Here is a 26,799-nt window from a genome sequence, read left to right as displayed (position 1 = left end):
CCCGGGCGGAGCGGGAGCCCCATTGCTCCTCGTGGCCGCGGGCGATGCGGGACCTCAGCGGCACGAAAGCGCAGCCGGAGCGCTCGTGAGAGGGTGCATGGATGTTCCTTTGCCTGAAGGTGTGGGTGGTCCGTGTGCTCCCCTTAAGAATAAAGGCTTAGTGGGACAAAGTGAGACGTGCTCATCAAATTCCAGCGGGAGCGTTTCTCTGCCGGCGTCAGCTCTGGAGTTGCTCGGCTTTGATAGACACCGGGAGACTTGTTGCTCTGAAAACAGATTTTCTTTAAGTTAGGAGTTTCTGTGAAAATTATTTTATACTCTTCCTTTTTTTTTTAATTATTCCCAACTTTTTTTTCCCCCCACTGTGTCTTCTGATGTTCTACTCTGAGGGTGCCAAACAGGAAGGCTCAGGTTAGGCCACATGTCATAGAGCAGTCAGCCCTCACGTATAAATCAGAGAATTGAACATGTTCTGTAGGCCTCGGCCATCCTCACCTGTTACCACAGTGGTAATAGAGTGTGGTCCTTCAGTAGAAAGAGCTGTGTTGAGTGGGTTTTTTGTTTGTGGGGTTTGTTTTGGTTTTGTTCTGTTTTGTTTGGGGGTTTTTTTATTAACTTTAAAATGTGAGGTAAAATATATAGCCTAATCTTTGAACTTTTTGTATGTGTAATTTCTGTCAAAATCAGTGAGGACGTATGTGTATAGTTCAGAGGTTAACACTGACTTTCCTTGTCACAGTTATAATTCAGAGTAAAGTCATTGAACATTTGTAGATAAACATATGAAAATAATTCAGTCACATCAGGTGGATTAATTTATTAATTGGAAAGAATTCTTTTCTGAGCCGGGATATAAGCTGATAGTTATGGTTTGCATAGGACTAGGGGAAAACTTCCCACGTGCTTGTGACACACCCACTGCACAGTTTCTGGTACTTTCCCCTGAAGTCTCTGTGCCCTATGCTGGGAGTCGATGCCAAATTAGAGCAACTGCAACTGAGAATTGTTCTGACAGTTCTGTATCTCTGGTTCCCACGTGGTGCTTGTGGTTAACTTCTAGGATTTGCTCTGCGTTTCACTGCATGTTTTGACATGTCTGATGTAAAACTCATCATAAATGCATCGTTGGTTATATACAAATATTAGATGGTGACAACAAAACCATTTGTTAAGAGAACAAACAGGTCAACGTGAAGAGTTCTAGTTACATCTTCACTCCTCTCCTTCCCATCCCTAACTCAGCTAATTCTACATAGGGTGCAGAGATTCTTATTATCTATATATTAAGTTTAATTCTTTTGAAATACCTGCTGCTGTTGTTAGGTAAAAGGGGAATTACTGGAAATACTTCCTAGCTTGTTAAAATAGGCTGCTGGATAACTGACTACACACTTGTAAAACTGTCCTGCCTAGAAAATGAAATACTGAACTGGGAATCCCAGTCATCTCACTTCTGAGTGACCTGGGGCGTGTTGTGCCTCACTGTCCCAGTCAGGAATGTAGGTAAGCACATTGAAGGTGCTTCGGAAGTTTTGGGGCAACACGTTACAGAGAAGGACATTAATGACAGCCTGTTTTAAAGACATGAAAGAAGTGTCATGCACTGAGAGAAGAATCCCTGTGTTCAGACCCTTAACCCCCAGTAGTAGCCTTTGTGGGGCCCAGCATTGAACTGTCCCGAGGCTGCAGCTCTCCTCATCACCTGGTGTGTGTCGTGGAAGAGACTCGCCGCAGTCCTGCCCTGGTGTCTGGCAAGCACCATCAGAAGGGTGGGTGAGGTGCTGCTGACAACCTGGCTGCCTCTTCCAATAAGCACGTGCAGGTGAAGGACTGTTATTTTCTCTGAACTTCCAGCAAGTTTCATCTGGTTAGCATCTGTGAAACTTTTCTGGAGTTCTCTGTTTGGTGGTTTTCTTTCCATTCTGGTCTTACATGCATAAATAACTCCTAGATAAGCTAGTGAGTGGACCTAGGATGTTGTTCCACCTCACAGCACAGCCTGTGTTGTAGCTAGCTTGGTGCTATTCCCTTCCTCCAAGGATGCACCTTTCTCTTAAGCTGTCCCTGATTCCTTGGTGAGCCACTTCTGAGTTCTTCAGGGTTTTCTTTTAATGGAGGAAAAGCAGTTGCATTAATTGGGTTTCTTTTGCTTGTTTAGCTAGCTGTGCACTGTGGGGTCATGAAACACTTCAGGAGTGTGCTGCTGAAGAGCAGGCTTGCCCAGTGTGGCCCAGTTTGGCCCAGCCATAAAGTCAGCCTGTCCTTATGGAATGCAGTGGTGTTAGCCAGGTGTGTGGGCACTTACTTTGAGCTGAGGGTGGATTGGGAGCCACAAGCTATCTGGCATCTCCTTGACAGGTAAAAGCATCTGTATGGACATGGACACCAGGTTAATTAATCTGCCTGGAAGCCTGCAATGACTTTTTCATACAGCCAAAACACCAATCAGAGCTAACCCCAAATTTGTAGTAATTAATTTTTTCTACTGCTAAGAATAAAGAATAAAATAATTGTGAACTGCTGTAGGAAGGCAACCATATGAAGCAATGTGTTTGGATTATAAGTTACTAACATATCATTTGCTAAGGAAAAATAGTGCGGGAGGTATAGGACTGAGAATCTCGGTGTAGTGTGGAGATTGATTACAAATTATTTTTCATGACTGTACATAGAGAATTGAAGTGAACTTTTCAAGTAGATTGCATCAAGACAATGATTTCCCTGGTGGATTTATCATTTGTGTCTCTCCTTTGCTGGAGGAAGGGTGTTCTTCTGGTCACTTATTTTTTTCTCCCTCTCTGCATCAAAATGTATGCCTCAACAACATGCCCTGAAAATGCATATGCCAAAGTAATTTGACATTCTCTGAGATTTCTTTGAGCCAACACTGTTTCCTCTCTGGCTGTTGGGCACCTTGGAAACTGGGTACAGCTGCTGAGTAGTAGTTGTTCTTGTGGGTCGTGGATGGAAAGGAGGCCACGTGGCCGGGTTCTGGCCGAGCAGGGAGGTTTTGAACTGGTAGTGGAGACAAGGTGAAAATGGCTTTTAGCTCTTGAGGTGGTGTGTTGAACCCTGGGTGGTTTTCTTTTCCTGTCACTTCAAGGTGTGCCGAGCAGGGAGGTTTTGAACTGGTAGTGGAGAGCAGCAGAGGAGCAGAGGAGCAGCAGAGGAGCTCTTGAGGTGGTGTGTTGAACCCTGGGTGGTTTTCTTTTCCTGTCACTTCAAGGTGTAACAAGAGGAACTGTTCTGCTGAGGGATTCTGTCTGCTGTTAACCCTTAGTAATACTTTAGGCTAGTAAATGAAGTACTGTCACTACCAGCTACCTTTTTTCACTGTCTTGTTTTCTTTTCTGTAGAGACTTACTGCAGTGTTGCATGTGTTTATCATCTTACGGTGAGCTACAGTAATGCAGTCTGTCTTCTGAATGCAGAAATAACACAGATGTCCAGCATCACATCTCAACTGCAGTGTTCCTCTTGCTAAGATGAATTTGCTGTTGTGAAATCTGCCTCATAGATACAGTCACTTGTGTGTACATTGTGTGTAGTGTACATAAAGAGTGTGTGTTTAAATAGACAATTTGCATTTCTTTTATGTCTTCTACAAGTGACTGAAGGATAAAGAAGAGGAGAGTAATGATTGTTCTTGAGGTCTCCAGTTACCATTTTTATGTGAGCCTTCTAATTGTGAATGGATCTCTTATTAGTGATTTTGTGTTGCTTTCATGACAACTTCCTCTTTCATACTACTTATATAAAAGTGTCTTGGACAAAAGAGAGTAGGTTTTCTGTAGTGTGGACTAGATGCTGTTGCAGGGCCATTTCTCCAGCCAAATTCAGAAATACCTACTTGTAGACACTTTCTGAAAACATTCTCTTACTCTGAAGTCAGTGGCCTGTGCCATTTTTGTTTCTCTGAGAGCTGGAGGCTGTGGGTTTTTATCCTAACAGTAGTCATAACTTACTCAAGGAGAACTGTTGCCCCTTCCTGCTTTGTGGGGCCTTGTGTTGTCAGCCCCAGGTGTATGAAGTGGTCTGGCTGTGGAGTCAGAGGCGAGGATTGGGGTGGCATGGTGACTCTGCCACGTGTGTTTTAGGTGTTTGAAGGGGTAGCAGTTTCTCTGAACTGTACAGTTGGCGGCAGTGTCTCTCTTGGACTGGTGGGTACCTCCCAATATCTCTTCATACCTCTTGACATTTGAGGTGGAGTATGACTCGTTAAATTCCAGTGACGGGAAAGAAATGCTGTTTTGTTCTCTCAGGGAGTTTATATACCATTTACTCCTTTCCGGGAGGCACATTTTCACTGACACTCAGCCCTGGGCCCTTGACAGCTGTGGATGCTCAAGGTCACAGTAATTTGTGAAAAACTGTGGACCTGAAGAAGATTGTCATCCCGTCTCCTGTTTTGCTGTTTCCTTTCACCGTCAGTGTGTTGGGGGTGGGGAGCAGGGAGCAATGGACCTGGATAAAACTATTCTTTGTCTTCTCTCACATCAGACTGTAGGACATCAGTGCCATGTTTTGTCCTTGGTTCACTATTCTTTGCTGCGCCTGAAATAGGCTAAAACCTGCTGCTTGGATCCAACAGCAGCACGCAGGGGTTTCCTCAGGCATAAATGGCACTCAGCTGATACTATCTTCTAGAAAATCAGATTTCTTTCATCAGGAACATGACATTTTCAATTGCCTGTAAATCACCATGAATACCTGTGTCTGAGGTAAGTGCCTGATTGTTGGTGAGGTATAAAAGCTGAGCCCTCATGACTTTCTGAAAGTAAAACTTCAGACTCCTATAGGCAGACTTGCTGAACTATTGTTCCATGTACTGAAAGGATAGTCCAGTTGGATTTCCTCTGGTCTGTTCCTTCACTACTCTCAGAAATCAGTTGTATATTTCTGTAAATCTGAAGAGCTGCAGAATGCAGTCCCTTCCTCAAAGGAAGGGCTCAGTCGGTCATGTGGGACCGATCAGGTCTTAGATGAAGGAGAAAGTTGATGTAGGTACTTGTTGATGTAGGTACTGCATGTAGGTACTTCTCTTGGAGTTGAATCTGAAAACACATATTTGATTCTTCTGAAAACCTGACTATTCATGTATGCTGCTTAGGCTAGTTTGGGAATTCTGTAGAGAGTTTTTCAGGCCGGAGGCTGTCTCTGTGGGCTTGTACTGCCCTAGAAGGATTTCAGCGTGCTGAAAAGAGTCAACTGTTTCATTTAGCATCAAATGTATTAACATGTCAACATACTTGTACTTATGGATAAAATGTGAGTTAATCTGTACTGTATTTAGTATATATATATCACTGATAGCCTGGTATTAAGCTAAATGCTGTCTTCAGGGTTTTTTTTTTTTTTTTTGCTTCTGTTTTGCATACCTTCAAGGTATTTGGTTAAAATGAGTTCTCATTATGCAAAACTACATGATCTCAGGTTAAGCCCTAGACAGTTTTACATTCTAAAGGACATTTGTAAATTCTGTTAAAAAGATTGCTCAGAATATTTTTAAATACAGTGTGCTGCTTGGCACTGTTTCCTAGATGTTTGTCCATCACAATTCAGGGTATAATGACATGCAAAGAGACAGACAGTCTGTCCTCACAGTCTTAATTCCAAATATCTTTTTTTTTTTTTTTTTTCTGTAAAGTAGGTATTTTTGGAAGTTGATCACAGTGGCTGTAAATGATGAGCATAGAGGATGGAAGGGGTAATTCTGTGGAAGTTGGACACAAGTTGGAGTGCTGACAAATGTTGCCAGAGCTAACTTGAAATGAGCTGCTCCCATGCAAAGGCAGTTCAGAAACACGGTCTATGAGCATGCCTTGAAATCTGTGGTGTGGTGGCTGCATAGCTTCCTGGGTTTGGATATCATAGAATGGCCTGGCTTGGAAGGGACCTTAGAGATCATCTGGTTCCAACCCCCTGCCATGGGCAGGGACACCTTCCACTAGACCAGGTTGTTCAGAGCCCCATCCAACCTGGCTGTGAACACATCCAGGGATGGGGCATCCTCATCTCTGGGTAGCTGATTTAAATCTAGTTTGTTATGCCTGTGCTGTACAGAGGTTTGCAGTGTAATGATACCCAAATCTTGATTGAGCATCCTTTTCTCCTCTGGAATTTGCAGTTGGCTGTACTTTTCCACCTCTTAATCAGGTTATATGCATACATGAACCGAACAAATAAGAAGCTCCCTGTTACTACTGTAAAGATGACAATAAACATAGCATAATTTTTACCCCCTAATTACTTCAATAACTGTTTTAAAGGGTTTTGTTCTTTCAGTGGTTGATTTAAAAAAAAAGCTCAAGGTATTTGGTAGTGATCAGTGTGTTCACAGTGAAAATGCACCATACTATAAAACAAATGCTGCTATGCTGCATGATTCTGTCAATATTTCAACCAGTAAATAGCTGTTGGGTGAGTCCTTAAGGTAAAAATCATTTTCAGAAATAACACAGCTTCCACAAGGGGATCCAATGGGAATCTTTCCAAATGATAATGCTGGTTGTGCCTTTGGTTACCTTTCGGTATGTTCTGGTGAACACTGGATTGAACTTCTCTCCAAATACAAAACCAGTGGGATTGGCTTAAGAATGTCTTGAATCCAGAAATGTTGTTAAAGGTTTAAATATGTTGACAGCCTCTGTCAAACACATTTATAGTTTTCTTCGTGATAGAATAGTTGTCCCCAGGGTTGCTCTAAACAAGTCCAGGATTACCCCTCTGCCTTCTTTTTTGTCATACGTTTGACCTCTCTTCTTGTACAGTCCTCTTCAGTGTTTCCATGTCTGTCTTGATTGCTGTGTAAAAGGCACATGCAATAAAAAGAAAAATGCTTTATGTGAGAAGGGTGGGGGTATTAATATCAGGCATGCTAATGGATAATATAGTGTTTGAAATGAAATCCAGGAAGTCTTCCAAGAAACTTGAAGCTAAATTAATTTTGTTCCTGTGTACTTTCCCCCTGAAGTTATTTAATATTTTAAAATACAGCCATGTAGTGTTACATGTTCCTTTTTTCACTGTATCAGAAAAAAAGGTCTTTATTTTCTTCATTTTAATATTAAAAATCACCCTGGATATTTTTTCCCTGGATTTTGTTTATTTAGTTATTGAAAATTTGCTATCCTGACCTGGGTAGGGCATAGGAACACAGAAGAATCGTTAATCGTAATAGCAAGATTGAAGTAAATGTCTCAGGAGAAGGCTCAGTGAAAAGCATAATTTTGTCCAGAAAATTTTCCAGAAAGTGGCCCACATGGAGAGAAGGAGCTGGTTTCTTCCATAGCTTGTCAGGAAGTCTGTGGTATAGAAGGTGAGGGTGTTTGCAATGTGCAGTGGTACTTTGGTAGAGCTTTGTTGCCAGAGCTGTGATTCTTCAACCTGTGAGATGACAGCTGCCATATTTTTATGGGGAATTGCCAAGGCAGAGCTCTGCAGTCATGTGCAGTGTGGGGCTTGTGCAGTAGGTCGTTGAATATAAATAATTTGTATGTACCCGGTAAGTCCAGTGCTTGCAGGAAGCATATGACTGATCCTACACAAAATAGATGGGCTGTAGGTGGATGTGCAGCATATCCTTTGAGTGCCTTCCAAAAGTGTCAGACCAAGGCAGAGAGATTCATTGATTGTACATTGCACTTGTAACAGCCCCTGCTCACAAAAATGCTTCAAACTTGCTGTGTGTGCCTGTTGCACTTGATGGATGTGCACATGGGGCCCGTGTCTGGATTGCCTTGGTGTACAGCAGCTTTGGAGCTGTGCCCCAGGAGTTCTCACAGAGCTGCTGCTCCTCTGGAGATAGAGGGCAAGTAAAATCTGGGAAACATGTTTGGGAAAACTCAAGCATATGGCAGCCTTATGCAGGATCATCTTAGATTGTCCATAGCTGCAGGAAATAAAAGCCAAAATAGAGCCAATCAGGTTATGGTACTATCCCTGGTGCTGTGTTTGTCCAGTTTTTCTGGTTATGGGCCAGCAAAGAGGAAAGGCTATTGGTGTAGGACAAAGTAAGGGCATTAGAGAATGTCCCTCAAAAAAGCAGAGAAGGAACTACAGTCAGTAATTACCACAGCTGATGTACGTCTTCCCCAGATGCTCCTTTATATTCAAATAAGTGGATTCTAGGTTTGTAGACTTGGTAGCTGCTCTAAGTCCTTGGTTGTGTAATCCTTCTTCTGCTTCAGAACAAGGACCTCGTGTTTGAGAGGGGATTAAAACCATACTGGTGCTTCTAGTGTGCTTGAAATAGTGGGTTTAGATTTTTTTTTTTTCTTGATTTTTTTTTCCCTATAGCAGGCCTGAGTTAAAACCTGTTCCTTTTCTCCTAGCTCCCCAACAGAGAAAAGTGCGGTGCAAAGGTCTGTGTATGCAGTGGGTTATATAGGTGTGACAGCAGAACCTTGGGCTGCTCACTGGAAGTGATGTTTTCTCGGGTCATGGGAAGTGTTGGTTTCAGAGCTCCTGGCAATGGTTGGTTTCAGTCACTCCTGGTGTGTAGGGTAGCAGAACACAACTAACAACTGGTTCTGATCACGAGGGGAACAGCGCACAGCAGGGTCTTTTTGAACATAGGTGTACTTGTCTACCACTGCACTGTGTGTTTGTGGGTGCATTTTGGTAACTACTGCTTGCAAGACTAATGAGGGCAGAGGGAGAAAGTGGCTCAACAGGAGCAGACATCTCAGAGCGCTCAAGAGTGACCCTGAAGCAAGGGGAGAATGTTACAAGCTGGGCTTAGTTTGGAGATCTGTTGTCTTGGACTGGTCGAGTGTTGTATACTTCAGCTTGAATCAGTTGTTGGCTCTGGATGGTAGTTTTACAATGATGATTCAGCATTACTATTGTTTTTCCTTAAAAAGAAAAACAGTTTGCTTCCTTCCTCTTCAGAAATTCAGCTGTAATTGTCAGTGATTGGGATTAGCAGTTTCTTAATGGTTGTTTTGAGTGCACACAGCCATTGATTTAGAATTTCTGCTACAAGACCAAGTAATTTGCTCATTAGCACCTTAAGGGATCACCTTTAATGCTGCCTTCTGCAGCCTTTCTACTTAAATCTCTTTTCTTTCATGTGTTTTCTTCATCTTAGTATTTCTTTATTCTCCAGCTGCTAGCCATTTCCATCTGCCCCTTTGCTGATTCTTTGTTCCTTGCATGAACTGCTCTATTTGTGCTTGGGAAGAAAAGACCAAACTCTTCCACAGTCATTTTTTTCCTGATTTACATTTCAACTTTCTCGATATTTTTTTTCCATTTCCTATTTTCATGCAGTAGCCCTCATTTCCCCCCTTTAGTCTACTTCATTAGTTCCCTTGTGGTTGTGCTAATTGGCCTCTGTTGCTTTCCTGTGCTGGAGCAGAAGGCAGAAGGGATGCAATTAGCAGGTGGAGATGGCTTCTTGTAGGAGTCAAGGGAGGACCTTGCTGCTCACTGCAGCACTGTGAGATTAGGTACTGAGATAGACTCAGTGTTTCAGCCAACCTGCAGCCACCATGGTGTTTAGTTACCCATTAAAATGATAAGGGGTCAATATTTAATATGTAGGATTATATCAATGTATTTCACTGTCATGGGTGTTGTCTGTTTGGCTGTGCTTTATGCCTATTCTGGTTCAAAACTTTTGAATGTAGTATTTTCTACTGCTAAGACTAGCAGTTACAGTAGCATTTACTGCATATTGCTACAAGGGTTAATAAAAGCAGTCTTCTAGTTTTCTTTTGAAATACATTTCCTTCTCTATTTTGTCAAGTTGGTGTATCTGTCCATGTAAATGCTGCTTAAAACATATTTATACATTTTGTTTGCAATTCTAGGAGTGCTTTAAGGGAAGCTGGGCCACTCACAAGTTATTACACAAGAAAGCAAGTAAGTACATTTTTTTTTAAATGCATTTTAATATTGCTTTGGTGTTGTGCTGTGCAGTGAGCTCTAGGTGGCCCTGCTTGAGCTGGGGATTGGACCAGATGACCTCCAGAGGTCCTTTCCAACTTCAACTGCTCTGTGCTTCTCTGCCTAAGAATGGTATTGGGTTTTTTTCCAAGATACTTGACACCGAATGATGCATGTCTGAAATTTTGTCCAGTTCCCTACAATCTAAAGTGCTGCATAAAATTTCAGAGGCAGAGGTACACAGAAGTCTCTTTTTTCTATTTGCATGAATTACTGCTTGAGCTACAGTTATATGTTCTATACATGTTCTACATGTATAGAATATACACCTGTTCTGTGTCCAGGTATATGAACACAGAAAGAGGGGTGCTGAAATAAAAGGCAAGAAAAATAATAAATCATTATTGTAAGGCAATGTTCCTTTATAACATTCTGATGTCTAATACAGTAAAAGGCAATACAGTGGGAAAGGTTCTTGCAAAGTCTTTGTGATTAGACACTTGCTGGAACACAAGTGAGTCAGAGTGCAGCTGTTGTGTACATTTTTGGAGAAAAAGGGAGAATGCTTGTGTGCATGGTGCAGCCATTGACAGAGGATGTATCACAGCTATGATTTTGCTGAGTTCAGTTCATGGTAGTAAGAGTATCTGTGTGCCTTAGGGACAGCTGGTAGCTCTGGCACAGAAATACTAAGAGATTGGTAGATTCTGCCTTATCTGAGTAGTGAACATAACCCATGGGTTTAAAACCAAAGAGAGGGCAGACCTCAGTTCTGCCCCCTTGCCTCCCCCCTGCCATCACCCTGCCTATCTTCTTTAAGCCCTGCTGAAAAAAGAGGTAGGATTAAAAAGTGATATGGCAGAAATTCACATCCTCAAATAATTTGCCTCCTTTCCTAAAACTCAGTAAAGCTTCTTTTTCCATGATAAATGCTGAGTGGCAAATAGGTTGGAGCAGTACAGACAATTACAAATGTTTTCCTTCTTTCTGCCTTTCCAGTGTAGGGATCTTATAGTTCACACTTGCATTCTGTATCCTATTAATTTGTGTGAATATGAAAAGCTTTGGACTTTTAAGTTGTTGTTTCATCTGAACTGAATGTCATTTGAGCAGATGGCTCAGATGTCAGCCACAGAGGCTCTGAAGAATTCACATTAGGGCTTGCAATGGCAGACGTACCTCTTCATCCTTCTGAGATATAAAAAGAGAAAACAAACAAGTTATCCTGTTATGAGTTAAAGATTAATGTTACCATGCTCTTTCTTAACCCTTGTCTTCTCTTTCTGAGTAAGTACTTCTCCTTTTGGTATTGCTCAGGATCTGCTTGTTTCAATCCTTTATGTATAAACACCTTCAATCTGCCCTCATAGGAATGTGTTATTTGTGAATGAAGTCAGTCATTGGACCACATCAGACTTGAATTTCACAAGATTCAGAGAGCTGGGATGCTCCAGCAGTTTGACACCATCTTGTAAGGTGTGAGCACTGCTTGTCCTGAACTGCAGAAGTGGCAGGACCTGCACGCTCTTCATCAGCTCTGGAGGGGTAGCAGGCTCCATGTATTGAGCCTGGCAGTTGGATGGCCTCCCTTCCTCCTTTGGATGGCCTTCTTCCCACCTCAGGTCATTTCGGTCACTGGCTGCTAAGGGATGTCACAAGAAAGGAACGTTGATCTGCAGTGCAAGGGTGTTAATTGAAGGGATAGTGAGTGCCTTTGTAGAAATAAGCTTTTTCCCAGGAATGAAAACAAGCACTATGTTATAAAACTACAAGTGAAGAACAACTTAATTACTACACTTCCTTTGTGCATTCAGTCCTGACATTCCCCAGTTGGCTATTGAATAGGGTAGGAAGAATGTGAATTTGGAATGGACAATACAAAATGATAACTGCTACTTACACTTTCCTATATCAGTATCTAAAATGCCAGAAAGAGTCAGGTCTAGACTTAGGCACTTCTAAGTCACTTTCTAGACCCCACAGTTCTCATTCTTAGTAGGACAGATTTTGCTGCTGCCACTTTTTTCCCCCCTTTTTCTTGTCTTTTCAGAAGATGAAAAAGCTAAGCGTGAGGTTTCCTCCTGGAGCCTGGAAGGTGATGTTAATACGAATCCCTGGTCTGGTTATCGATACACTGGGAAACTCAGGCCACACTATCCACTGGTAAGCAAGAGGTGCTACTCTACTCCAGCACAGCTGTGTTCTGTAGCAACTAATGGACCACTCCTGACCTGATGACCTCCCACATTTTAGCTAAGAGAGGAGAGTTGCTTAATCTGAACCTGATGGAAAGGATGTGCAATGGCTGTCCTTGTGGTTCATTTTGATTTAACTTGTTCTATCTGTTGGTATATTTATAATTAAGGGAGTGCCTTTGAGCATCAGTAACAGGCTTAAGTTCATACCTTTTGGATGTACATTTTGACATTTATTCTGCAAAAAAGCTACTGCTAGTTCAGATGTTGTCTCCTAGCTGTTTACTGTCCTCACCAATTATGGAGCAGACTGTTTCTGAAAAGCTCAGGTGAATTAATTTGGAATTTAAATAAATGGTTTTATATTATATTATGTAAGTGGTTTAGAATAAGCTGGTGAGTGAACTGGTGAACAGCTGAAAGAACAAGAGGTTACGGTAATCTCCAGCACTGGAATGGTGAAGAACAACAGAGGTCAGTAAGAACTTTGGTTGTGAAAGGTGGGTTTAGAAGATCATGACATATAGCTGTGTGTGTATATATATATATATATATACACACACACACACACACAGAGATGTATTTTTAAATTGGTACAAGTTTGTACATGGAGTAAGCTGAAGCTTTTTTACAGCAATTATGGCATTTTCTCTACATTTGTCTTTTCTACTTGGCCTGTGCTAGAAAAGCCGCCCCAGTGGCATCCTCTCTGTGGTCTTCTCCGTCTGTTACAGGCTCATTAAGAGGCTGATTAAGAGAGCCTGAGCCCATGTGTGTTAGTGTTGTTGGAGAAAAAGGTGTTTGGGATATTACACTGGCCAAGTAATTCAGCAGTGTTATCTCTGAACATTGGCTTTTTTGTCTTGTGACTGCTGTGAGATTGATGCAAACGAAAGTAGAGATTTTGACTAAGGTGATGCTTTGAAGTAGCAGTCTTGCTAAAGAGAAGAACCAGTGCACTTGCAGTCTGGAAAGCAACAGAAAAAACATTACAGTAAGGCATAATACATTATAAAACCAGTTTGATTCACTTGACAATAAAAATGTGATTTTTACAAAGCTGTGCAATTGGCTATTAAAAGTTGTATAATATGATAGCTATAGAGAGTAACTGCAGAATGTTTCAGAATGAAACTTGGAACTGTTTTGGAGTGTTTACAGACTTTGCAACCTTTTCTAAGTGGACTTAGCTGTATTTCACACAAAATATTTCGTACTGTATTTAATTTTGTTGTGTGACTGTTTTTGTGACTGTAATAAGTGTTCTTGCAACCTAACCAGCTTTGCCTCTGATTTATTTAGACGCCAACAAGACCTGTGCCAAGTTATATTCAGAGACCAGATTATGCTGATCACCCACTAGGTAACTTGAAACAAATCACAGTTATGAGTGTTATGTTTGCTCTCAATTTTCCTTTTAATTGAAAAAGCCTTTAAAGCATCAAGGAGATACTGGAGAAGGGAAGCTCTTTTATCTGTTCTCACTTTACTTCTTCCCCACAGTAACTTACTGATTTTTAAAAAATCATGGTTGCAAGTATTTTTTGGAAGCCCAAAATTTGTAATGGGTTGTCTTTCAAAGGTGTACAGGAAATTAAGAGTTACTTAATTTGGTTTTGTTTTTTTTTAATCCCAAACATACAAGTCCTAGTTCTGTTGTTAATTTGATAATAAACAGCTATCACAGATGAATTCTGCTAAGCCATTCTCTGTGGCATCAGTGTATCTGTTGAAAATGTGTTATTTTATAACAAAACCAAGAAAACCTTGCAGTATGCAACCCCCAAAAGAAAACTGATGTATGAGTTGCAGCTGGTTTTGGACAGAGAGAGAATGCATTCAAAATTACCTGCTTACTGGATTGTTTTGTTATTTTCCCCTTTTTATACCAGTATTGGTGCTTTGCATTTCCCCAAAAGGCTGCTATGAAGTCTGTTAGCATTATTTTTTAATCTTAAGCCGTTCCATAGTTATTTTTTAAAGAGTGTAAGTATTTAAACAACACCAAATACTGTATTTTAAGGGGTTGCTAATCTATAAAGCTGAGCTTGCACAGAATTTGGTAGGAAGAACTTGGATGATTTTATCAGGTGATTATTGCCGTAGTATAACCAGATACATTCCCAAGCTCATGTAACCCTTTATGAGTGTTATAGAATGTAATTTTTACTAATTATTTTCTTAGAGCAGCTGAAAAATGCTTTTCTATGAATAAAATAACTTCCTTGTAGACCCGATATTTAAGGCTGTGTTTTGAGTAACTGGACATGATGGTTTTATGTAGTAAATGAGTGGGCTTCCTGAGCACATGGGGGCATTATGGTATTGTGGAAGGTTTCTGGATTCCAGGTAGTCTGGATAATGATGATAATACTATGGCTTGGTGGGTTTCTTAAGTTTAGGCTATGGTGAGAAAGTCTGTGCTTCTATTGCCCTTGGTAAGCTAAGTAAGTTCCTGGACTGGATATGTATAGGAATCATCCCCCTATATAACATGGGGTTTCTTCTTTTCCTTTTTTTTTTTTTCAATCCTCTCTCTTTTTTCTTTTCAGGAATGTCTGAATCAGAACAAGCTTTAAAAGGAACCTCTCAAATAAAAATACTGTCATCTGAGGATATAGAAGGGATGCGAGTAGTGTGTAGGGTAAGGGGGTTTTGATTTTTCTTACAAAGTGCCTTTATATTCTTTAAAAAAATCTATAATGATTTTACCACTTTGTCACAGCACATTTGAGAGTACAAACTTTCAAACCACTTTAGTGCACTGAAAAATAGTTTGGGAGGCTGGATATTTTCTAGTTTTTTCCCTTCTTGTGTCTCCCAATTCCCAGTAAAGTATTTTGTAAGCAGAAAGATGACTTTTATCTGTTTCCTGGCTTTGTTATTACTTGTAAGACAATCTGTGCCTGAGATGTTGTTACTGTGAAGAATATGTTTTATGTGCATAAATGAGAGCAGAACTTTTTCCTCTCCTGGGGCTGGTGCTAGGTAAAAACGAAAAAAAAAAGCAAAACAAAGCCCCATTACTAACAATTTTTGAAAAAGAGCTGTTCAGTTGTAATCACTTCCTTGTGCATAAAGTCAAACTTTGAAATGTATTTAGGTAGTCTGATTTAAGATTATGGCATTCAAGGAAGATGTGGTCCAAACTTTAACTGGGGTGTTTTCAGCTCTCACAGAGGTGGCTTAGTACATGACCTGGAGACATCTCGAAGTCTTTCTAGAGCCCAACTCCACACAGCTTTTCTGGGGATCTCAGTGTAGATGTCAAAAATGGGCTACTAATCTTGCACAGGGTAGTCCTGGCCTATTTTAAATCAACTTAAATTAGGTCAATAGATCAATTTTAAATCTGTTTTAAATTTTAAATTGTTTCATTTGTAGCTTGCTAGAGAAGTATTGGATGTTGCTGCCATGATGGTGAAACCAGGAGTAACTACTGAAGAAATTGATCATGCTGTCCATTTAGTAAGATTATTTTATTATCATTCTGGTGTTTATAAGTGTTTTCTTCTATCTCTTTGTTTTTAAACTATTACTGTGTGGTTTACTTTGTTGCATGAATTTCTTTATTTTGAACTGTCTCCCAGTTTGAGGCTGGTGAGTAGTGTGGATAGCAGAAATGTGCTATGGTAGGGTCAAAGTGAGTTAGGAATTCCTGGGCCTCTCTCTGTATCAGCTGCTTCCATATTTCTGGCTTCAGATTTCTTCTGAGTTTCTTCATTTGCTTTCTCAGTTAACATCATGTTATTTTCTTTCTTCTAAACCCTTTTTGCTCCACGGATACCATTATATAAAGAACACCATATGTAGGCCATGGACTTCTTGTACTCCCTGTTGGTAGTTAAGACATACAGAGGAGAAAGCTAAATTATTTATGACTGGGAGATGAGAACTGAAACAAGATGTTTGATGCAGCCTGGCAAAATAAAGTCACAGTACAATGAAGTGTTTGGAAAAACATGTTCAAGAATTTTCCTGGTTTAACTTTTCATAGTTATTTGAATTGTGTAATTTTTTAATTGTCTGTCTTCTCTATGAATCATGTAAGCTGGTAATTGAGGCTACTTCTGTGCATTGTGGGAAATGCAACAATTTTGGTATAGTTAAGTTTGTTAGAGAGCTTTCTGGTTCTTCTTATCTTTATCTACAGCTGTTGAGCCAAGATTGTCTGCTTTCTTTAGGCTGGAGACTTCTGCTGAACTGCATTAAACACAAAACTACTTTCTTAGGCATATTGTCTAATATGAACAACTAGTAGGTAAAATGGAGTTACCCCTCCTGAGCAGTTTATGGAAACTTTGGCTTGGCAGGTTGTTTCTACTAACTGATATCCCTAATTGGTATTTTGCAGTTTTAAAAACAGTATTATTTAAGGAAAAAAAAAAGTTGACCCAATATTTTTGCAATCTCTGTACTTTGCTCAGTATGTCACAAAGTGTGTGTATGTATGTATGTATGTATGTATAAATATATATAAAATGTGTCAGTTTTGCAAAAATACTAAAGTTATTACAGTGCAAGGGAAGCAGCTTAAGGTTTTAAAGCTGGGGGGAAGAGTGGTGCTAAATATTATTTTGTTTAGCTTCTGTGTCTTGCAAAAATCTTAGACTGGGTGCATAAAAGCAGTTACTGAAAATTACTTTTTAAAACTGAATAAATATTGCCATTGTTTCAAACCTGAATATCTCAGCATTTGCAGTCAAACATAAAAATGAATAGAAACAAAATTGAAGTAGCTTTAATTTCTTCCTGGTAAGAAATGCAAGGCATAACAACAACTGCCAAGAAATGCTTGAAGAATCTTATTCTCAAGAGTCACTGCTTTTCAGCCTATCATTCTTACTGTAAAGCTGTTGCACATGTTTTTTGTGGTGTTTTTTCTTTGTACAAAACTTAATTATCTTCTCTATTTAGGCTTGTATTGCAAGGAATTGCTATCCTTCCCCTTTGAATTATTATAATTTCCCCAAGTCGTGCTGTACGTCAGTGAATGAAGTGATCTGTCATGGAATTCCTGACAGGAGGCCATTGCAGGAGGGAGATATTGTTAATGGTAGGTGCTGTGAAAATTAACCTTCAACATTTCTACCTTCTGTGCACTTAAACCATGCAGTAAGGTAAGGTTTCACAAGCAGGCAACATGACTGGAATAGCTTCTTAAGAGGGGCTTTTGTTCTCATTTGCCAGTTAGTTTGTTCTCATTTACCTCTGCTGTTTACATACTTAAATTCATGAGTTTATTTAATAAAATAATTTCAAAAGGTCAGTGCACTTTAAGAGCTTTATAATTCTTCTACCCTGATCTGTGCATTAGTATAGTCCCTGGGTATTCCACTTGTGGGCTAGACTGTGTATATAGTGAATAAAATGTATATTGAATTATTCAACTGGATTAGTTCTGTGTGAATTCTTGATTAGATGGCTCTAGATCCTTACAATTTTGCTGTGCTCATGATGATTATGATGACTGTAAAGGGTCCTGATGGGGAGGCATTGTGTTAGGTGCCTGTTTACCTTTTTTTGAGCATCTCGCAGCCTAACAACACCAGCTGCTTTTTGTTCTTGGTACTCAAGGTACTTAGATCTTCTTGGGTGGTGAGGGATACTTTTATAGATTTTATATTTATTATATAAATTTTATAATTTATAAATGACCATTTTTTGTTTTCACTTTCATTTCTTCTTGGTTTGGCAGTAAAAATTAATGATGCCTTTTTTTGTACCAATGTTTGCACCTTTGTTTACTGCATTGGTTTGCTTTTCTCTTATCTATAAGTAAATAGCGTATCCTAAGATTTGACCTGCCTCTAGAAGCAGCTTGTAATCTTTTTAGATTATCAGATATTTGATACATATTAGCATGTAATAATAGCTACGAAGTCTACGCCTCCGCGTGTGTCATGGTTGCTGCCCCAGTCTAGGTGAGCTGTGGTCTGGCTAATTGCTCTGAGCTTGCAGGGTACACGTATGCCAAAGCTCCTTTATCTTTTTTTATTTTCAAAGATGATGCTTTCACACAGCTCTGTATTATTGCCTACTTTTCTGGCATTGCTGGAGTCCAAACTAAGAAGCCCAGCTCAAAGAGTCATAAAACCATAGATGGTTGGTGTTGAAAGGGACCTTAAAGATTGTTTGGCTTCAGCCCTTGGGCTGTGTGCGGGGACACTTTCAGTATAGACCAGGTTGCTCAAAGCCCCATCCAGCCTGGCCTTGAACATTTCCAGGGATGGGGCATCCACAATTTCTCTGGGCAATTTGTTCCAGTGCCTCACTACTGTCACTGTAAAGAATTTTTGTCTAGTATCTAATCTAAACCTACTCTCTTTCAGTTTGAATCCATTCGTCCTTGTCGTGTCCCTACATGCTCTTGTAAAAAGTTTCTCTCCACCTTTCTTATTGGCTTCCTTCAAGTACTGGAAAGCCACAATTAAGTCACCCTGAAGCCTTTTCTGAACAATCTGAATTCTCTCAGCCTTTTCTCACTGAAGAGGTGCTCCAGCCTTCTAATCAAAATGGGTGACTTCATCTACATGGTGCCTTACCTCTCTGCTATTTGCATGCCAAGGCTGTACCTCAGCCCTAGAGAACACTATCTATAGGAGGGTTTAGTCATGCCTTTGTCCACATTCCAGCACTTGATCAGTCTGGGAGCCTTCTGCTTTGTTTTGATGAGAAAGAGCTAGGCTTCCTTTTCATAAGGTAGTGGCTCAAAAGACTCTTGAAAAGGAGGACCAAAACAGGTTACCAGAAGGGATAGAAAAGGTACCTTGGAGGGAATGTACCCAATGAACAATTAAAAGGAAGTGTCCATATTTTTCTTTATTTAAAACTTTTTAGCCTGCTGGAAGCCGTGCCAAAGTCCAAAACAGGTTTTTTGAATCACAGAAACATGTCATCAAGAAGGTACTAGCAAGTGATGTCTAGTTGTTGACACCAAAGTGTGTTTTCCCACATTTTCCTATCAAGATTGTATTGGTCGCTCTCAGCAGCTCATGTACGATACTCCTAAAGTATTACTGTTCATTACAGTTTCCTTCATGGCTGTTTACCTGTGAGTGGATTTGGGTATGTGTTTCTTCATGAATAGCAGTGCAATTACTATTCTTGTGGGTTTGGTGATCTAGCAGCTATTAGACCTACCAGATGACTGACAAAGACTTAGAAACAAAAGTACCCATGCTACCACAGCAAAACAACTTGATATGCAAAACCATGATTACATACCTTTTTAAATTTAATTTCCCCCTATTAGTGCTGGAATTAATTCTGAGAAAGTACTTTAATCAGGTAAATCACCATGGAGCAAAGAGCTTCTCTTTCCAGTTTTTATATATACCTAGAAAACCAATGCTGGCTTGCTGTGTGTGTTGCATTGCTGGGAGATTTTTTTTCTCCCCCTCCCCCTTTCATTTCATTAAATCAAACTGTTGACCAGTGAAACACTACCTTATTAATTAATTTTATGGAACCTACAGGATAAGCATGAAAGAATTGGTTCTGATGGAAGAATTTTCATATGGAATTCTTGTGAAGTAATCACTTCACAATTAGAATACCCCATTTTTACGTGTTTGTTCTTTCGCAAATCAGAGGCAAGAAGTGATGAACAGAATGCTAATTTTCCATATCTGATGTTGTTTGCAGTGGATATCACTGTGTATCGCAATGGCTACCACGGAGATCTGAATGAGACATTTTATGTCGGAGAAGTGGATGAGGGTGCCAGGAGGCTTGTCCAAACAACTTATGAGTGCCTAATGCAAGCCATCGATGCAGGTAAAACATGCCTGAAGCACGAAGGTTTTGCTTCTCAAACATGTTTGCTCAGATTGGCCACTGCTCAGAGTGGCTTCTGTTGCAGCACACAGAGGCACTGGTATGTTGTCACCAGCAGATGATGGGTGTTGTGTAATGCAGTGATCCTTCAAATGGCTCAGTTCTGTGAGCGGTGGCTGCAACTTCTTTTTAAATGTGGGTTGATGAGGAAAATGTATTTGATGCTGAGCCGATCCTCAGATGATATTGACATGGAAACAGCCTTTTTTTGACCATTGATGAGTAAGACGTACTTGATCTGAGTAATAAAGAGAATGTAACAAGTAAAGTATGTTCTGGAAAACCCTACTTTTATAATTTGTATGGTGTTACCCAGAAAACTGGTAAGGTAAAACATTGTATGAACACCTAAATGTATTTCTCTTTAGCCCAGCCAAACCTGATTGTTATTTCATAAAGCTAGTTATGAGCTCTTGATTTTCTGCTGTGGAAGTGTGCCAGAGAAGACAGATCCATATCCTCCACAACCTACAGAACTTTAATTATGTTGCTTAGTTATCACTCAGAGCAGCTGCATCGAGACATACAATGAGATAGAAAGGTAGCTGGAGAGTGTTCTGTTCAACTTCAGAAAACAAAACAAGAATTTCCCAAGTCCCTGGAAATACTTGTATCATCTGTATCTTTTATACCCTGCAGCTTCTTAAAATCCCCATTATAATTCAATCACTTCATGGCCTCTAAAGATGGAAGTTTAAGGTGTATATGTAAGGCTTTAAATTTGAATTTAATCAAAAGTAAATGTAAATAAAAGAAATTAAAGTGAACATAACTTTGGTTAATAATTTGGAGATAGCTAGTCAAACTGAAAAGACAAAAATCCATAGGAATTATGTCTTGTGTATCCACTGTGTGATCAAGAAAATCCTGCCAGATTGAACTGTGAAGAATATAGGTTACCTGTTTATGTGGGATTACTGTTCTGAAATGACCACTTTGTTTTTCAGAGCTAAATCAGAACAGTGTGTATCTTTGGTCCTGTACTTTTTTATTGCAAATGTTACATGTGTTGTCTCTTACCCTTGGTATCCTGGCTTGGATGTATAAACTGTGACAGAAATTTCCCTTTGTGTTCGTTACAATGAGATTAAAATTCTCACTGTAAGTCTTTTGTACCAATTTCTTAGATGCTGTAGTGTGTTTTGAAGGGTTTCAGACTTTGCATGTGGGTAGGAATTGTGGCAGCAAGTGTCTCAGCTGTTAAAAAGGGGGTCACCTCTCCCCTCTTTAGTTTATCTTAGTGTCTTGGTGTTGGACCAGCAGAGCTCTAGCTAGGGGAGCTGTATGAGAGAGAAGCAGAGGGCTCCTTGCTCCATTGAAATGAGTCACATATGCTGTCAGGCCCATACTTCACAGCTGTTTAGCTCAGATTAATCTCTTCCCCACCATGTCCTTTGGGGGGTTTTTGGGTTTTTGTGGGGTTTTTTTTGTTTGTTTGGTGGTTTTATTTTGTTTTGGTTTTTTTTTTTTTTTTATTTTTTGGAAAAGCATGTAGATTCCAGTAGTATAAATTTCTTGTTATTTTCTGTAAATTCAACTTAGGGGTTTCAGTTGTAGTCACTTACATTAGCAGAGAATTGAACTAAACGGTTTATTCACATAAAGTTTTAGCTTTATGTAACTCTGCTTAAGATGGCTCCACACAACCACACATCTGGCTCCTGAAGGAACAGCATATATTCAGGGAGTTGGAAATGGTCTTGGAAAAGCTTGATTTTTTGTTTTAAGTGGCTCAAGGTTGTTTTTGGTATGAATCTTCATTAGCTGAATGATGAAACATTGTTGCTTTTATGGCATTATTACTCCCTTGTCCAAGTGCTCAAAGTGAATTTCTCACACCATTTTCATGTGTTTCAAACACTTTGACATGTAAGGCTTCCTAAAGGGATTGTCAAAAAAGTTAAACCTGAATTATGAACATTCTTATTTGCTGTAGCGTTGTCAGTGAGAATCTTGTCTAAGAGTAGAGATACCCATTTTCCCTTTACTTATTTTTTTTTAATATTGGTCCTTTGTGTGCATTTGCCACACAGTAGAGGGGTAAGTATATATTAAAATACAGTTCATACATTCATTGCAAGAAACACTGCAGCTCAGGGTGTGAGAGCTTACCAAGTACTTTGAAAGTCCTTAATTTTTAATTTCAAACTTCGACATCCTTCTAATGTGAACACTTAGATCCATGAAAGGAAGAAAGTAGTATTCTTGTGGAAAAGGAGTTTTCTTCTGTCTCTCTTGGTTTTTTTTTAATATGAGACAGTTTCCTCCCTCTCTCGTGTTATTGCACTCACTCATATACTTAGTGGATTAAGTGATCATAGGAGGTGGCATACTGGAACAGATGGACACACAAGCCATGAGTGCTACAGAGATGATGTTTGATGGTTAGTTGTGTTGAGAGAAAGCTCTCTAAATTTCCATTTCTATCTCTTTAATTTTGCAGTAAAACCTGGTGTTCGGTACAGAGAACTGGGGAACATAATTCAGAAACACGCTCAAGCAAATGGATTTTCAGTGGTTCGGAGCTACTGTGGGCATGGAATCCATAAACTTTTCCATACGGCTCCTAACGTGCCACATTATGCCAGTGAGTATTCGTTCCCTTTGTGCTGTCCTGTAGACAAGAAGTGGTTTGCAGTGAATGCACCCAATTTACTTGAAGCCATCAAGTTAGCATTTTGGCACTTGGGAAATAATGGTTTTTTTTAACTCTGGACCTGTAGCATACTTTATGAACCTGTGCCTGTGCTATCTCTGCCTCCACTAATAGTTAGTGTTAGCCCTCATCAGTACTGGGTAAGTGCTCAAAGTTCGTGCCTGAATTTCCTTAGACATTCTTGTCTGACATGAACGGGCAAATGTTTCTCTTCTTAGAAGTTCCAAGCAAAACTTTACTGCCATTTACAGATGTAAATAAAAAGCTCTCTGAATGGTATAGATGGGTGTTGTGCTTGAATCTGGATCCTGTTTCTTTCCCTTATTTTCATTTGAGTGTTGTGATTTGGTATTTCTGGAAACTTCATCCTAGTGTGTGGCAGAGGAGGAATGAGCATTCCCCCAGGAGTGGTAGCTTTTGGAAATGTCCATGGCCCCGTACCAGTTTTTCTGTCAAGACTCAGAAACAGCATCCACAGAGGCAAAGGACGGAAGGTTAAGTGCCAGTGGACAACAAAGGGCAGAGTAAATATCATGAAGCAGTGATGAACAGTTCACAACCACTTCAGCTGTAAAGCTTCCCTGATAGGACCCTTATTTCCTCAGACCTGACCATCTGCCTCCATCTTCCCATCTCCTAATGGGCCTTAACACATGTTGGGGTTATATATTATAATCTAGTGATTCCTGACTTTCCATGTCATCATTTCCCTAAGTTATTTTTTTCTGACAACAGAGAAAATCTGTTAATTGCTGGGTAGAAGGATATCAACTCCTGATATGTACTTTTTGTGTAAAAGGAAGAAAATATGGATTCTTTGGAGGTGAAGAGCATTTTGTACCAATTAAAATCCAATCCTAGACAAAGGAAACTTTTATCTCTCCTGGCTGTTTGGAAGTTTCAACTTTTTTTTTCATTGAGCAAATATGTCTGTTGCCAGAAAGAAAGATGCTGGGTGTTTTTTCTGGTATTTTTAAATACAGACTCCCAGCAAAAGCAAAGTGGAAAGATCTGAGGGACTTAAAGCCTATCGGAGAAAAAAAGAATGCTGTTGCTTATTTCTAGCTTACTATGAAAGGAGTTTAAAAAGCAAAAAACTCATTTTCTAAGAAAAATGTTCTTTTGCTGTTGTGGCAGCTTGATGTCTGAGATTTTTGAAGCCTCTAGGTTGTTTAGCCAGTGTGAGGAATTTGCACAATTAGATTTAGATGGGGGAGTGTAAAAATGAATGCGAATTGTCTGTAGCAGCAAAGTAGCTGGGAGCTAATGGTTCCTGCGCAGTCCTGGAGTTTGTTCCAGCTCTCAGGCTCAGTCACATCTGAGCTGCGCTGTCCTTCCAGGTGAAACAGGGCAGCAGAAATGGGCCGAAACCTTTCTCCAGTCAAACTGCACTCCTGGAGTCTTGGTGTCCATCAGTTCATGTGCCCCCACGTAAACATTTCTGGTGCACTTAAAATCAGAAAGTTCCTGTGTTATTGTCCTGGATGCCTTGAAATGCTCTGCTGTTTTATGTTAGCTAGTGAACACAGCATTATTAGTCTGACACTACTATGACCCCAATACTCAGGGTAATAAGGGGGCAGTGTGTCTTTCATAAATGGAATCATGGGATTACTTAACCACTGTCACATTTTGACAGTTTATTGGAGCTAATGGCTCAGTGCAAACAAATGAGGTTTCAAGCCTTGTCTGAATATCTTAAGTGCTTCTTACTTGTGTTGTTTTTTTAATGATGTTTTTCATTATAGAAGTATGCAGAAATTTCTGTATTATATTTGTTCAGTGTTTTTATAGAACCAGAGTTGAAATTCCAGTTGTTGGAGAGAAAGCAAGCAATTAATTTTAAGCTGCTTGAGTAAGTATTACAGTGTTGGAGGATGGGGAGAAGGAAAGAACTAAGGGAAATCTCAATGTAGAACTACAGATGGACAAGTGAACACATCATTTTAGAAGGGCTTTTCTGACTTCACTATGTTTCTGTTGTATTCTGCTAGGACAACAATTCATTCATTTACTAAGATGGTATTCTTTTTTTCTAAGCTGAATGTTTATTTTATTTCAGAAAACAAGGCAGTTGGAGTCATGAAGCCAGGTCATGTATTTACTATTGAACCAATGATCTGTGAAGGTGAGCAATTTAGCAGTAGACTAAAATGGTTACTCTTGTTTGCTCTTAAGTAGTGATGGAACAGGATGTTCGTTCTCTCCTGTAGAGCTGATAGATTTTTTCATTTCTCTTTGGGGGAGTGATATCTGTTACTTAAAAACTGGCAAGAAGTGATGCTTTCTGTTTTCAGGTGGTTGGCAGGACGAGACCTGGCCCGATGGTTGGACTGCGGTGACGAGGGACGGGAAGCGCTCGGCGCAGTTTGAACACACGCTGCTGGTCACGGACACGGGCTGTGAGATCCTCACCCGGCGCCTGGACAGCATTCGCCCCCACTTCATGACCCAGTCTTAGTCCACACTGAGAGGTGCATCAGAACGATAAATATTTTTTTTTTTTGCCCCTGTACTATGCATTTTTTTAAGAGTACAGAATAGAAAGATTTCACTGTTTACTTTGTTCTCAGTGATTGTAGATAAGAGGAATATCTCAAAGAACCTGACCCAATGTCTGCAAATGCAGAGAAGAATTTAAAGAATTTCCTTCTTTCCTCCTACCTACAACACTCACACTGTACTTTCCTTTTTTTCTTCAATTATCTCTTTAGCCCCTTCCTTCCAGTTAGACCCACAGTTGCTTTTGTTGCTGCCATGATAGAGGTGCATCAGAACGATAAATATTTTTTTTTTTGCCCCTGTACTATGCATTTTTTTAAGAGTACAGAATAGAAAGATTTCACCGTTTACTTTGTTCTCAGTGATTGTAGATAAGAGGAATATCTCAAAGAACCTGACCCAATGTCTGCAAATGCAGAGAAGAATTTAAAGAATTTCCTTCTTTCCTCCTACCTACAACACTCACACTGTACTTTCCTTTTTTTCTTCAATTATCTCTTTAGCACCTTTCTTCCAGTTAGACCCACAGTTGCTTTTGTTGCTGCCATGATATTAGCTAGAAAAGCGTGGGTAAGCTTTCCCACTGGGACTTGATATTTTGGGATCCAGGTTTTTTTCACCATTTCAGTGTGCCCTGTCACTCTTGGTTTGTGAGTGGCACCTGAGATTTTAAGCATTTCTTATTCCAAAGACTTGCTCCTGCCTCTGCAGATACTGTTCTAGGCCTTGTTTGTTTATCAGTTGAGAAGGGGGCAGAAGGGAGAAAGACACGCACGTACAAGAGCAGGCTACCTTTCATTCTGCCCCCATCTCTCTGCTGGTGGCTTCTGTGGTGATTGCCACTGTGGGTGGCACACTGCGTTAATGGCAGGACTTGTTTCTCTTACTGGAGATTTGATCGTATGGGAAATTAACAAAGTCTGTGTTCTATGCAGCTCCCTGGAATAAGCTGCTTCTTGGTGAAGCAGTACTTGCAGGCAGCCTCCTGCTCCAAAAGCATGGTGAAGCTGATGTATCAGACTTGCCTAGGTAAAGGAATTAAACAAGAACCAAAAAGATCCCATGATTCATGGGATCCCTACGTGTGTTAACTGTGGGGCATTTTTGAAAAGTACATCCACAGTAGCTGTGGGGGATTGGATTTGCAAGACTTACAGTGAAGTATCTCAAAACAGGTCTGAGTATGTGAAAATGAAACACGTTCAGTGCTGTATTCATTTTCTTTTGGTAATTTTTAAACGGGTAATTGTTTTTCCCCCTCAGTTGTGTGAGTTTCAGGCTTTTGGAAAGTCTTAGCGGGGCAGCTATGAAAACTGGTATTTTTTTCCTCAGACAGGGTATAGAGTGGGCAATGTTGGTATATATACCCCTTTATATTCTGTTAATGGGTCATGGTGAGCTGGAAACTGTTATGATAAGGAGTGTGGATTGATTAAGCCTCCCTTCTCTCTATCCTTTCTTTTTCCATGCCCATTTCCCTTCCATCATCTTTGGTGTCTCTGCTGAGGGAATTTATTTTTTCTTCTGAATTGTAATGAAAAAATTTTCAGACCCCATTGTAGACTTCGTCTTACACCACTGTAACACAAGAAAAACTTAAACCAACACAGACATTAAATCATACAATCATGGGCATAAAATACACTTCTTACAAGATGTCTGGTGAATTTGTTGCCACAGACCAAGAACATGAAGTGCTGCATACCCTTGGCTCTC

General features: G+C 40.0%; 1 protein-coding gene across 1 annotated transcript in view; it reads left to right on the top strand.

Annotated features, from left to right (window-relative positions):
* Positions 1 to 25,142, top strand: part of METAP1 (methionyl aminopeptidase 1) — a 34,870-nt gene extending 9,728 nt beyond the window's left edge. The window contains exons 3-12 of the mRNA XM_017738081.1: positions 9,816 to 9,867; positions 11,942 to 12,054; positions 13,389 to 13,449; positions 14,639 to 14,730; positions 15,471 to 15,554; positions 17,004 to 17,142; positions 19,734 to 19,865; positions 22,369 to 22,512; positions 24,644 to 24,709; positions 24,879 to 25,142. Of these exons, the coding sequence (XP_017593570.1) occupies positions 9,816 to 9,867; positions 11,942 to 12,054; positions 13,389 to 13,449; positions 14,639 to 14,730; positions 15,471 to 15,554; positions 17,004 to 17,142; positions 19,734 to 19,865; positions 22,369 to 22,512; positions 24,644 to 24,709; positions 24,879 to 25,042 (1,047 nt within the window). The 3' untranslated portion in view covers positions 25,043 to 25,142. The remainder of the gene's footprint in view (positions 1 to 9,815; positions 9,868 to 11,941; positions 12,055 to 13,388; positions 13,450 to 14,638; positions 14,731 to 15,470; positions 15,555 to 17,003; positions 17,143 to 19,733; positions 19,866 to 22,368; positions 22,513 to 24,643; positions 24,710 to 24,878) is intronic.
* Positions 25,143 to 26,799: the final 1,657 nt, after the last annotated feature.

Source organism: Corvus brachyrhynchos, unplaced genomic scaffold (assembly GCF_000691975.1).
Source record: "Corvus brachyrhynchos isolate BGI_N302 unplaced genomic scaffold, ASM69197v1 scaffold856, whole genome shotgun sequence".
Lineage (NCBI taxonomy): Eukaryota > Metazoa > Chordata > Aves > Passeriformes > Corvidae > Corvus > Corvus brachyrhynchos.
The sequence above is the reverse complement of the archived record's forward strand: the minus strand, read 5'-3'. Positions and strand labels throughout refer to the sequence as shown.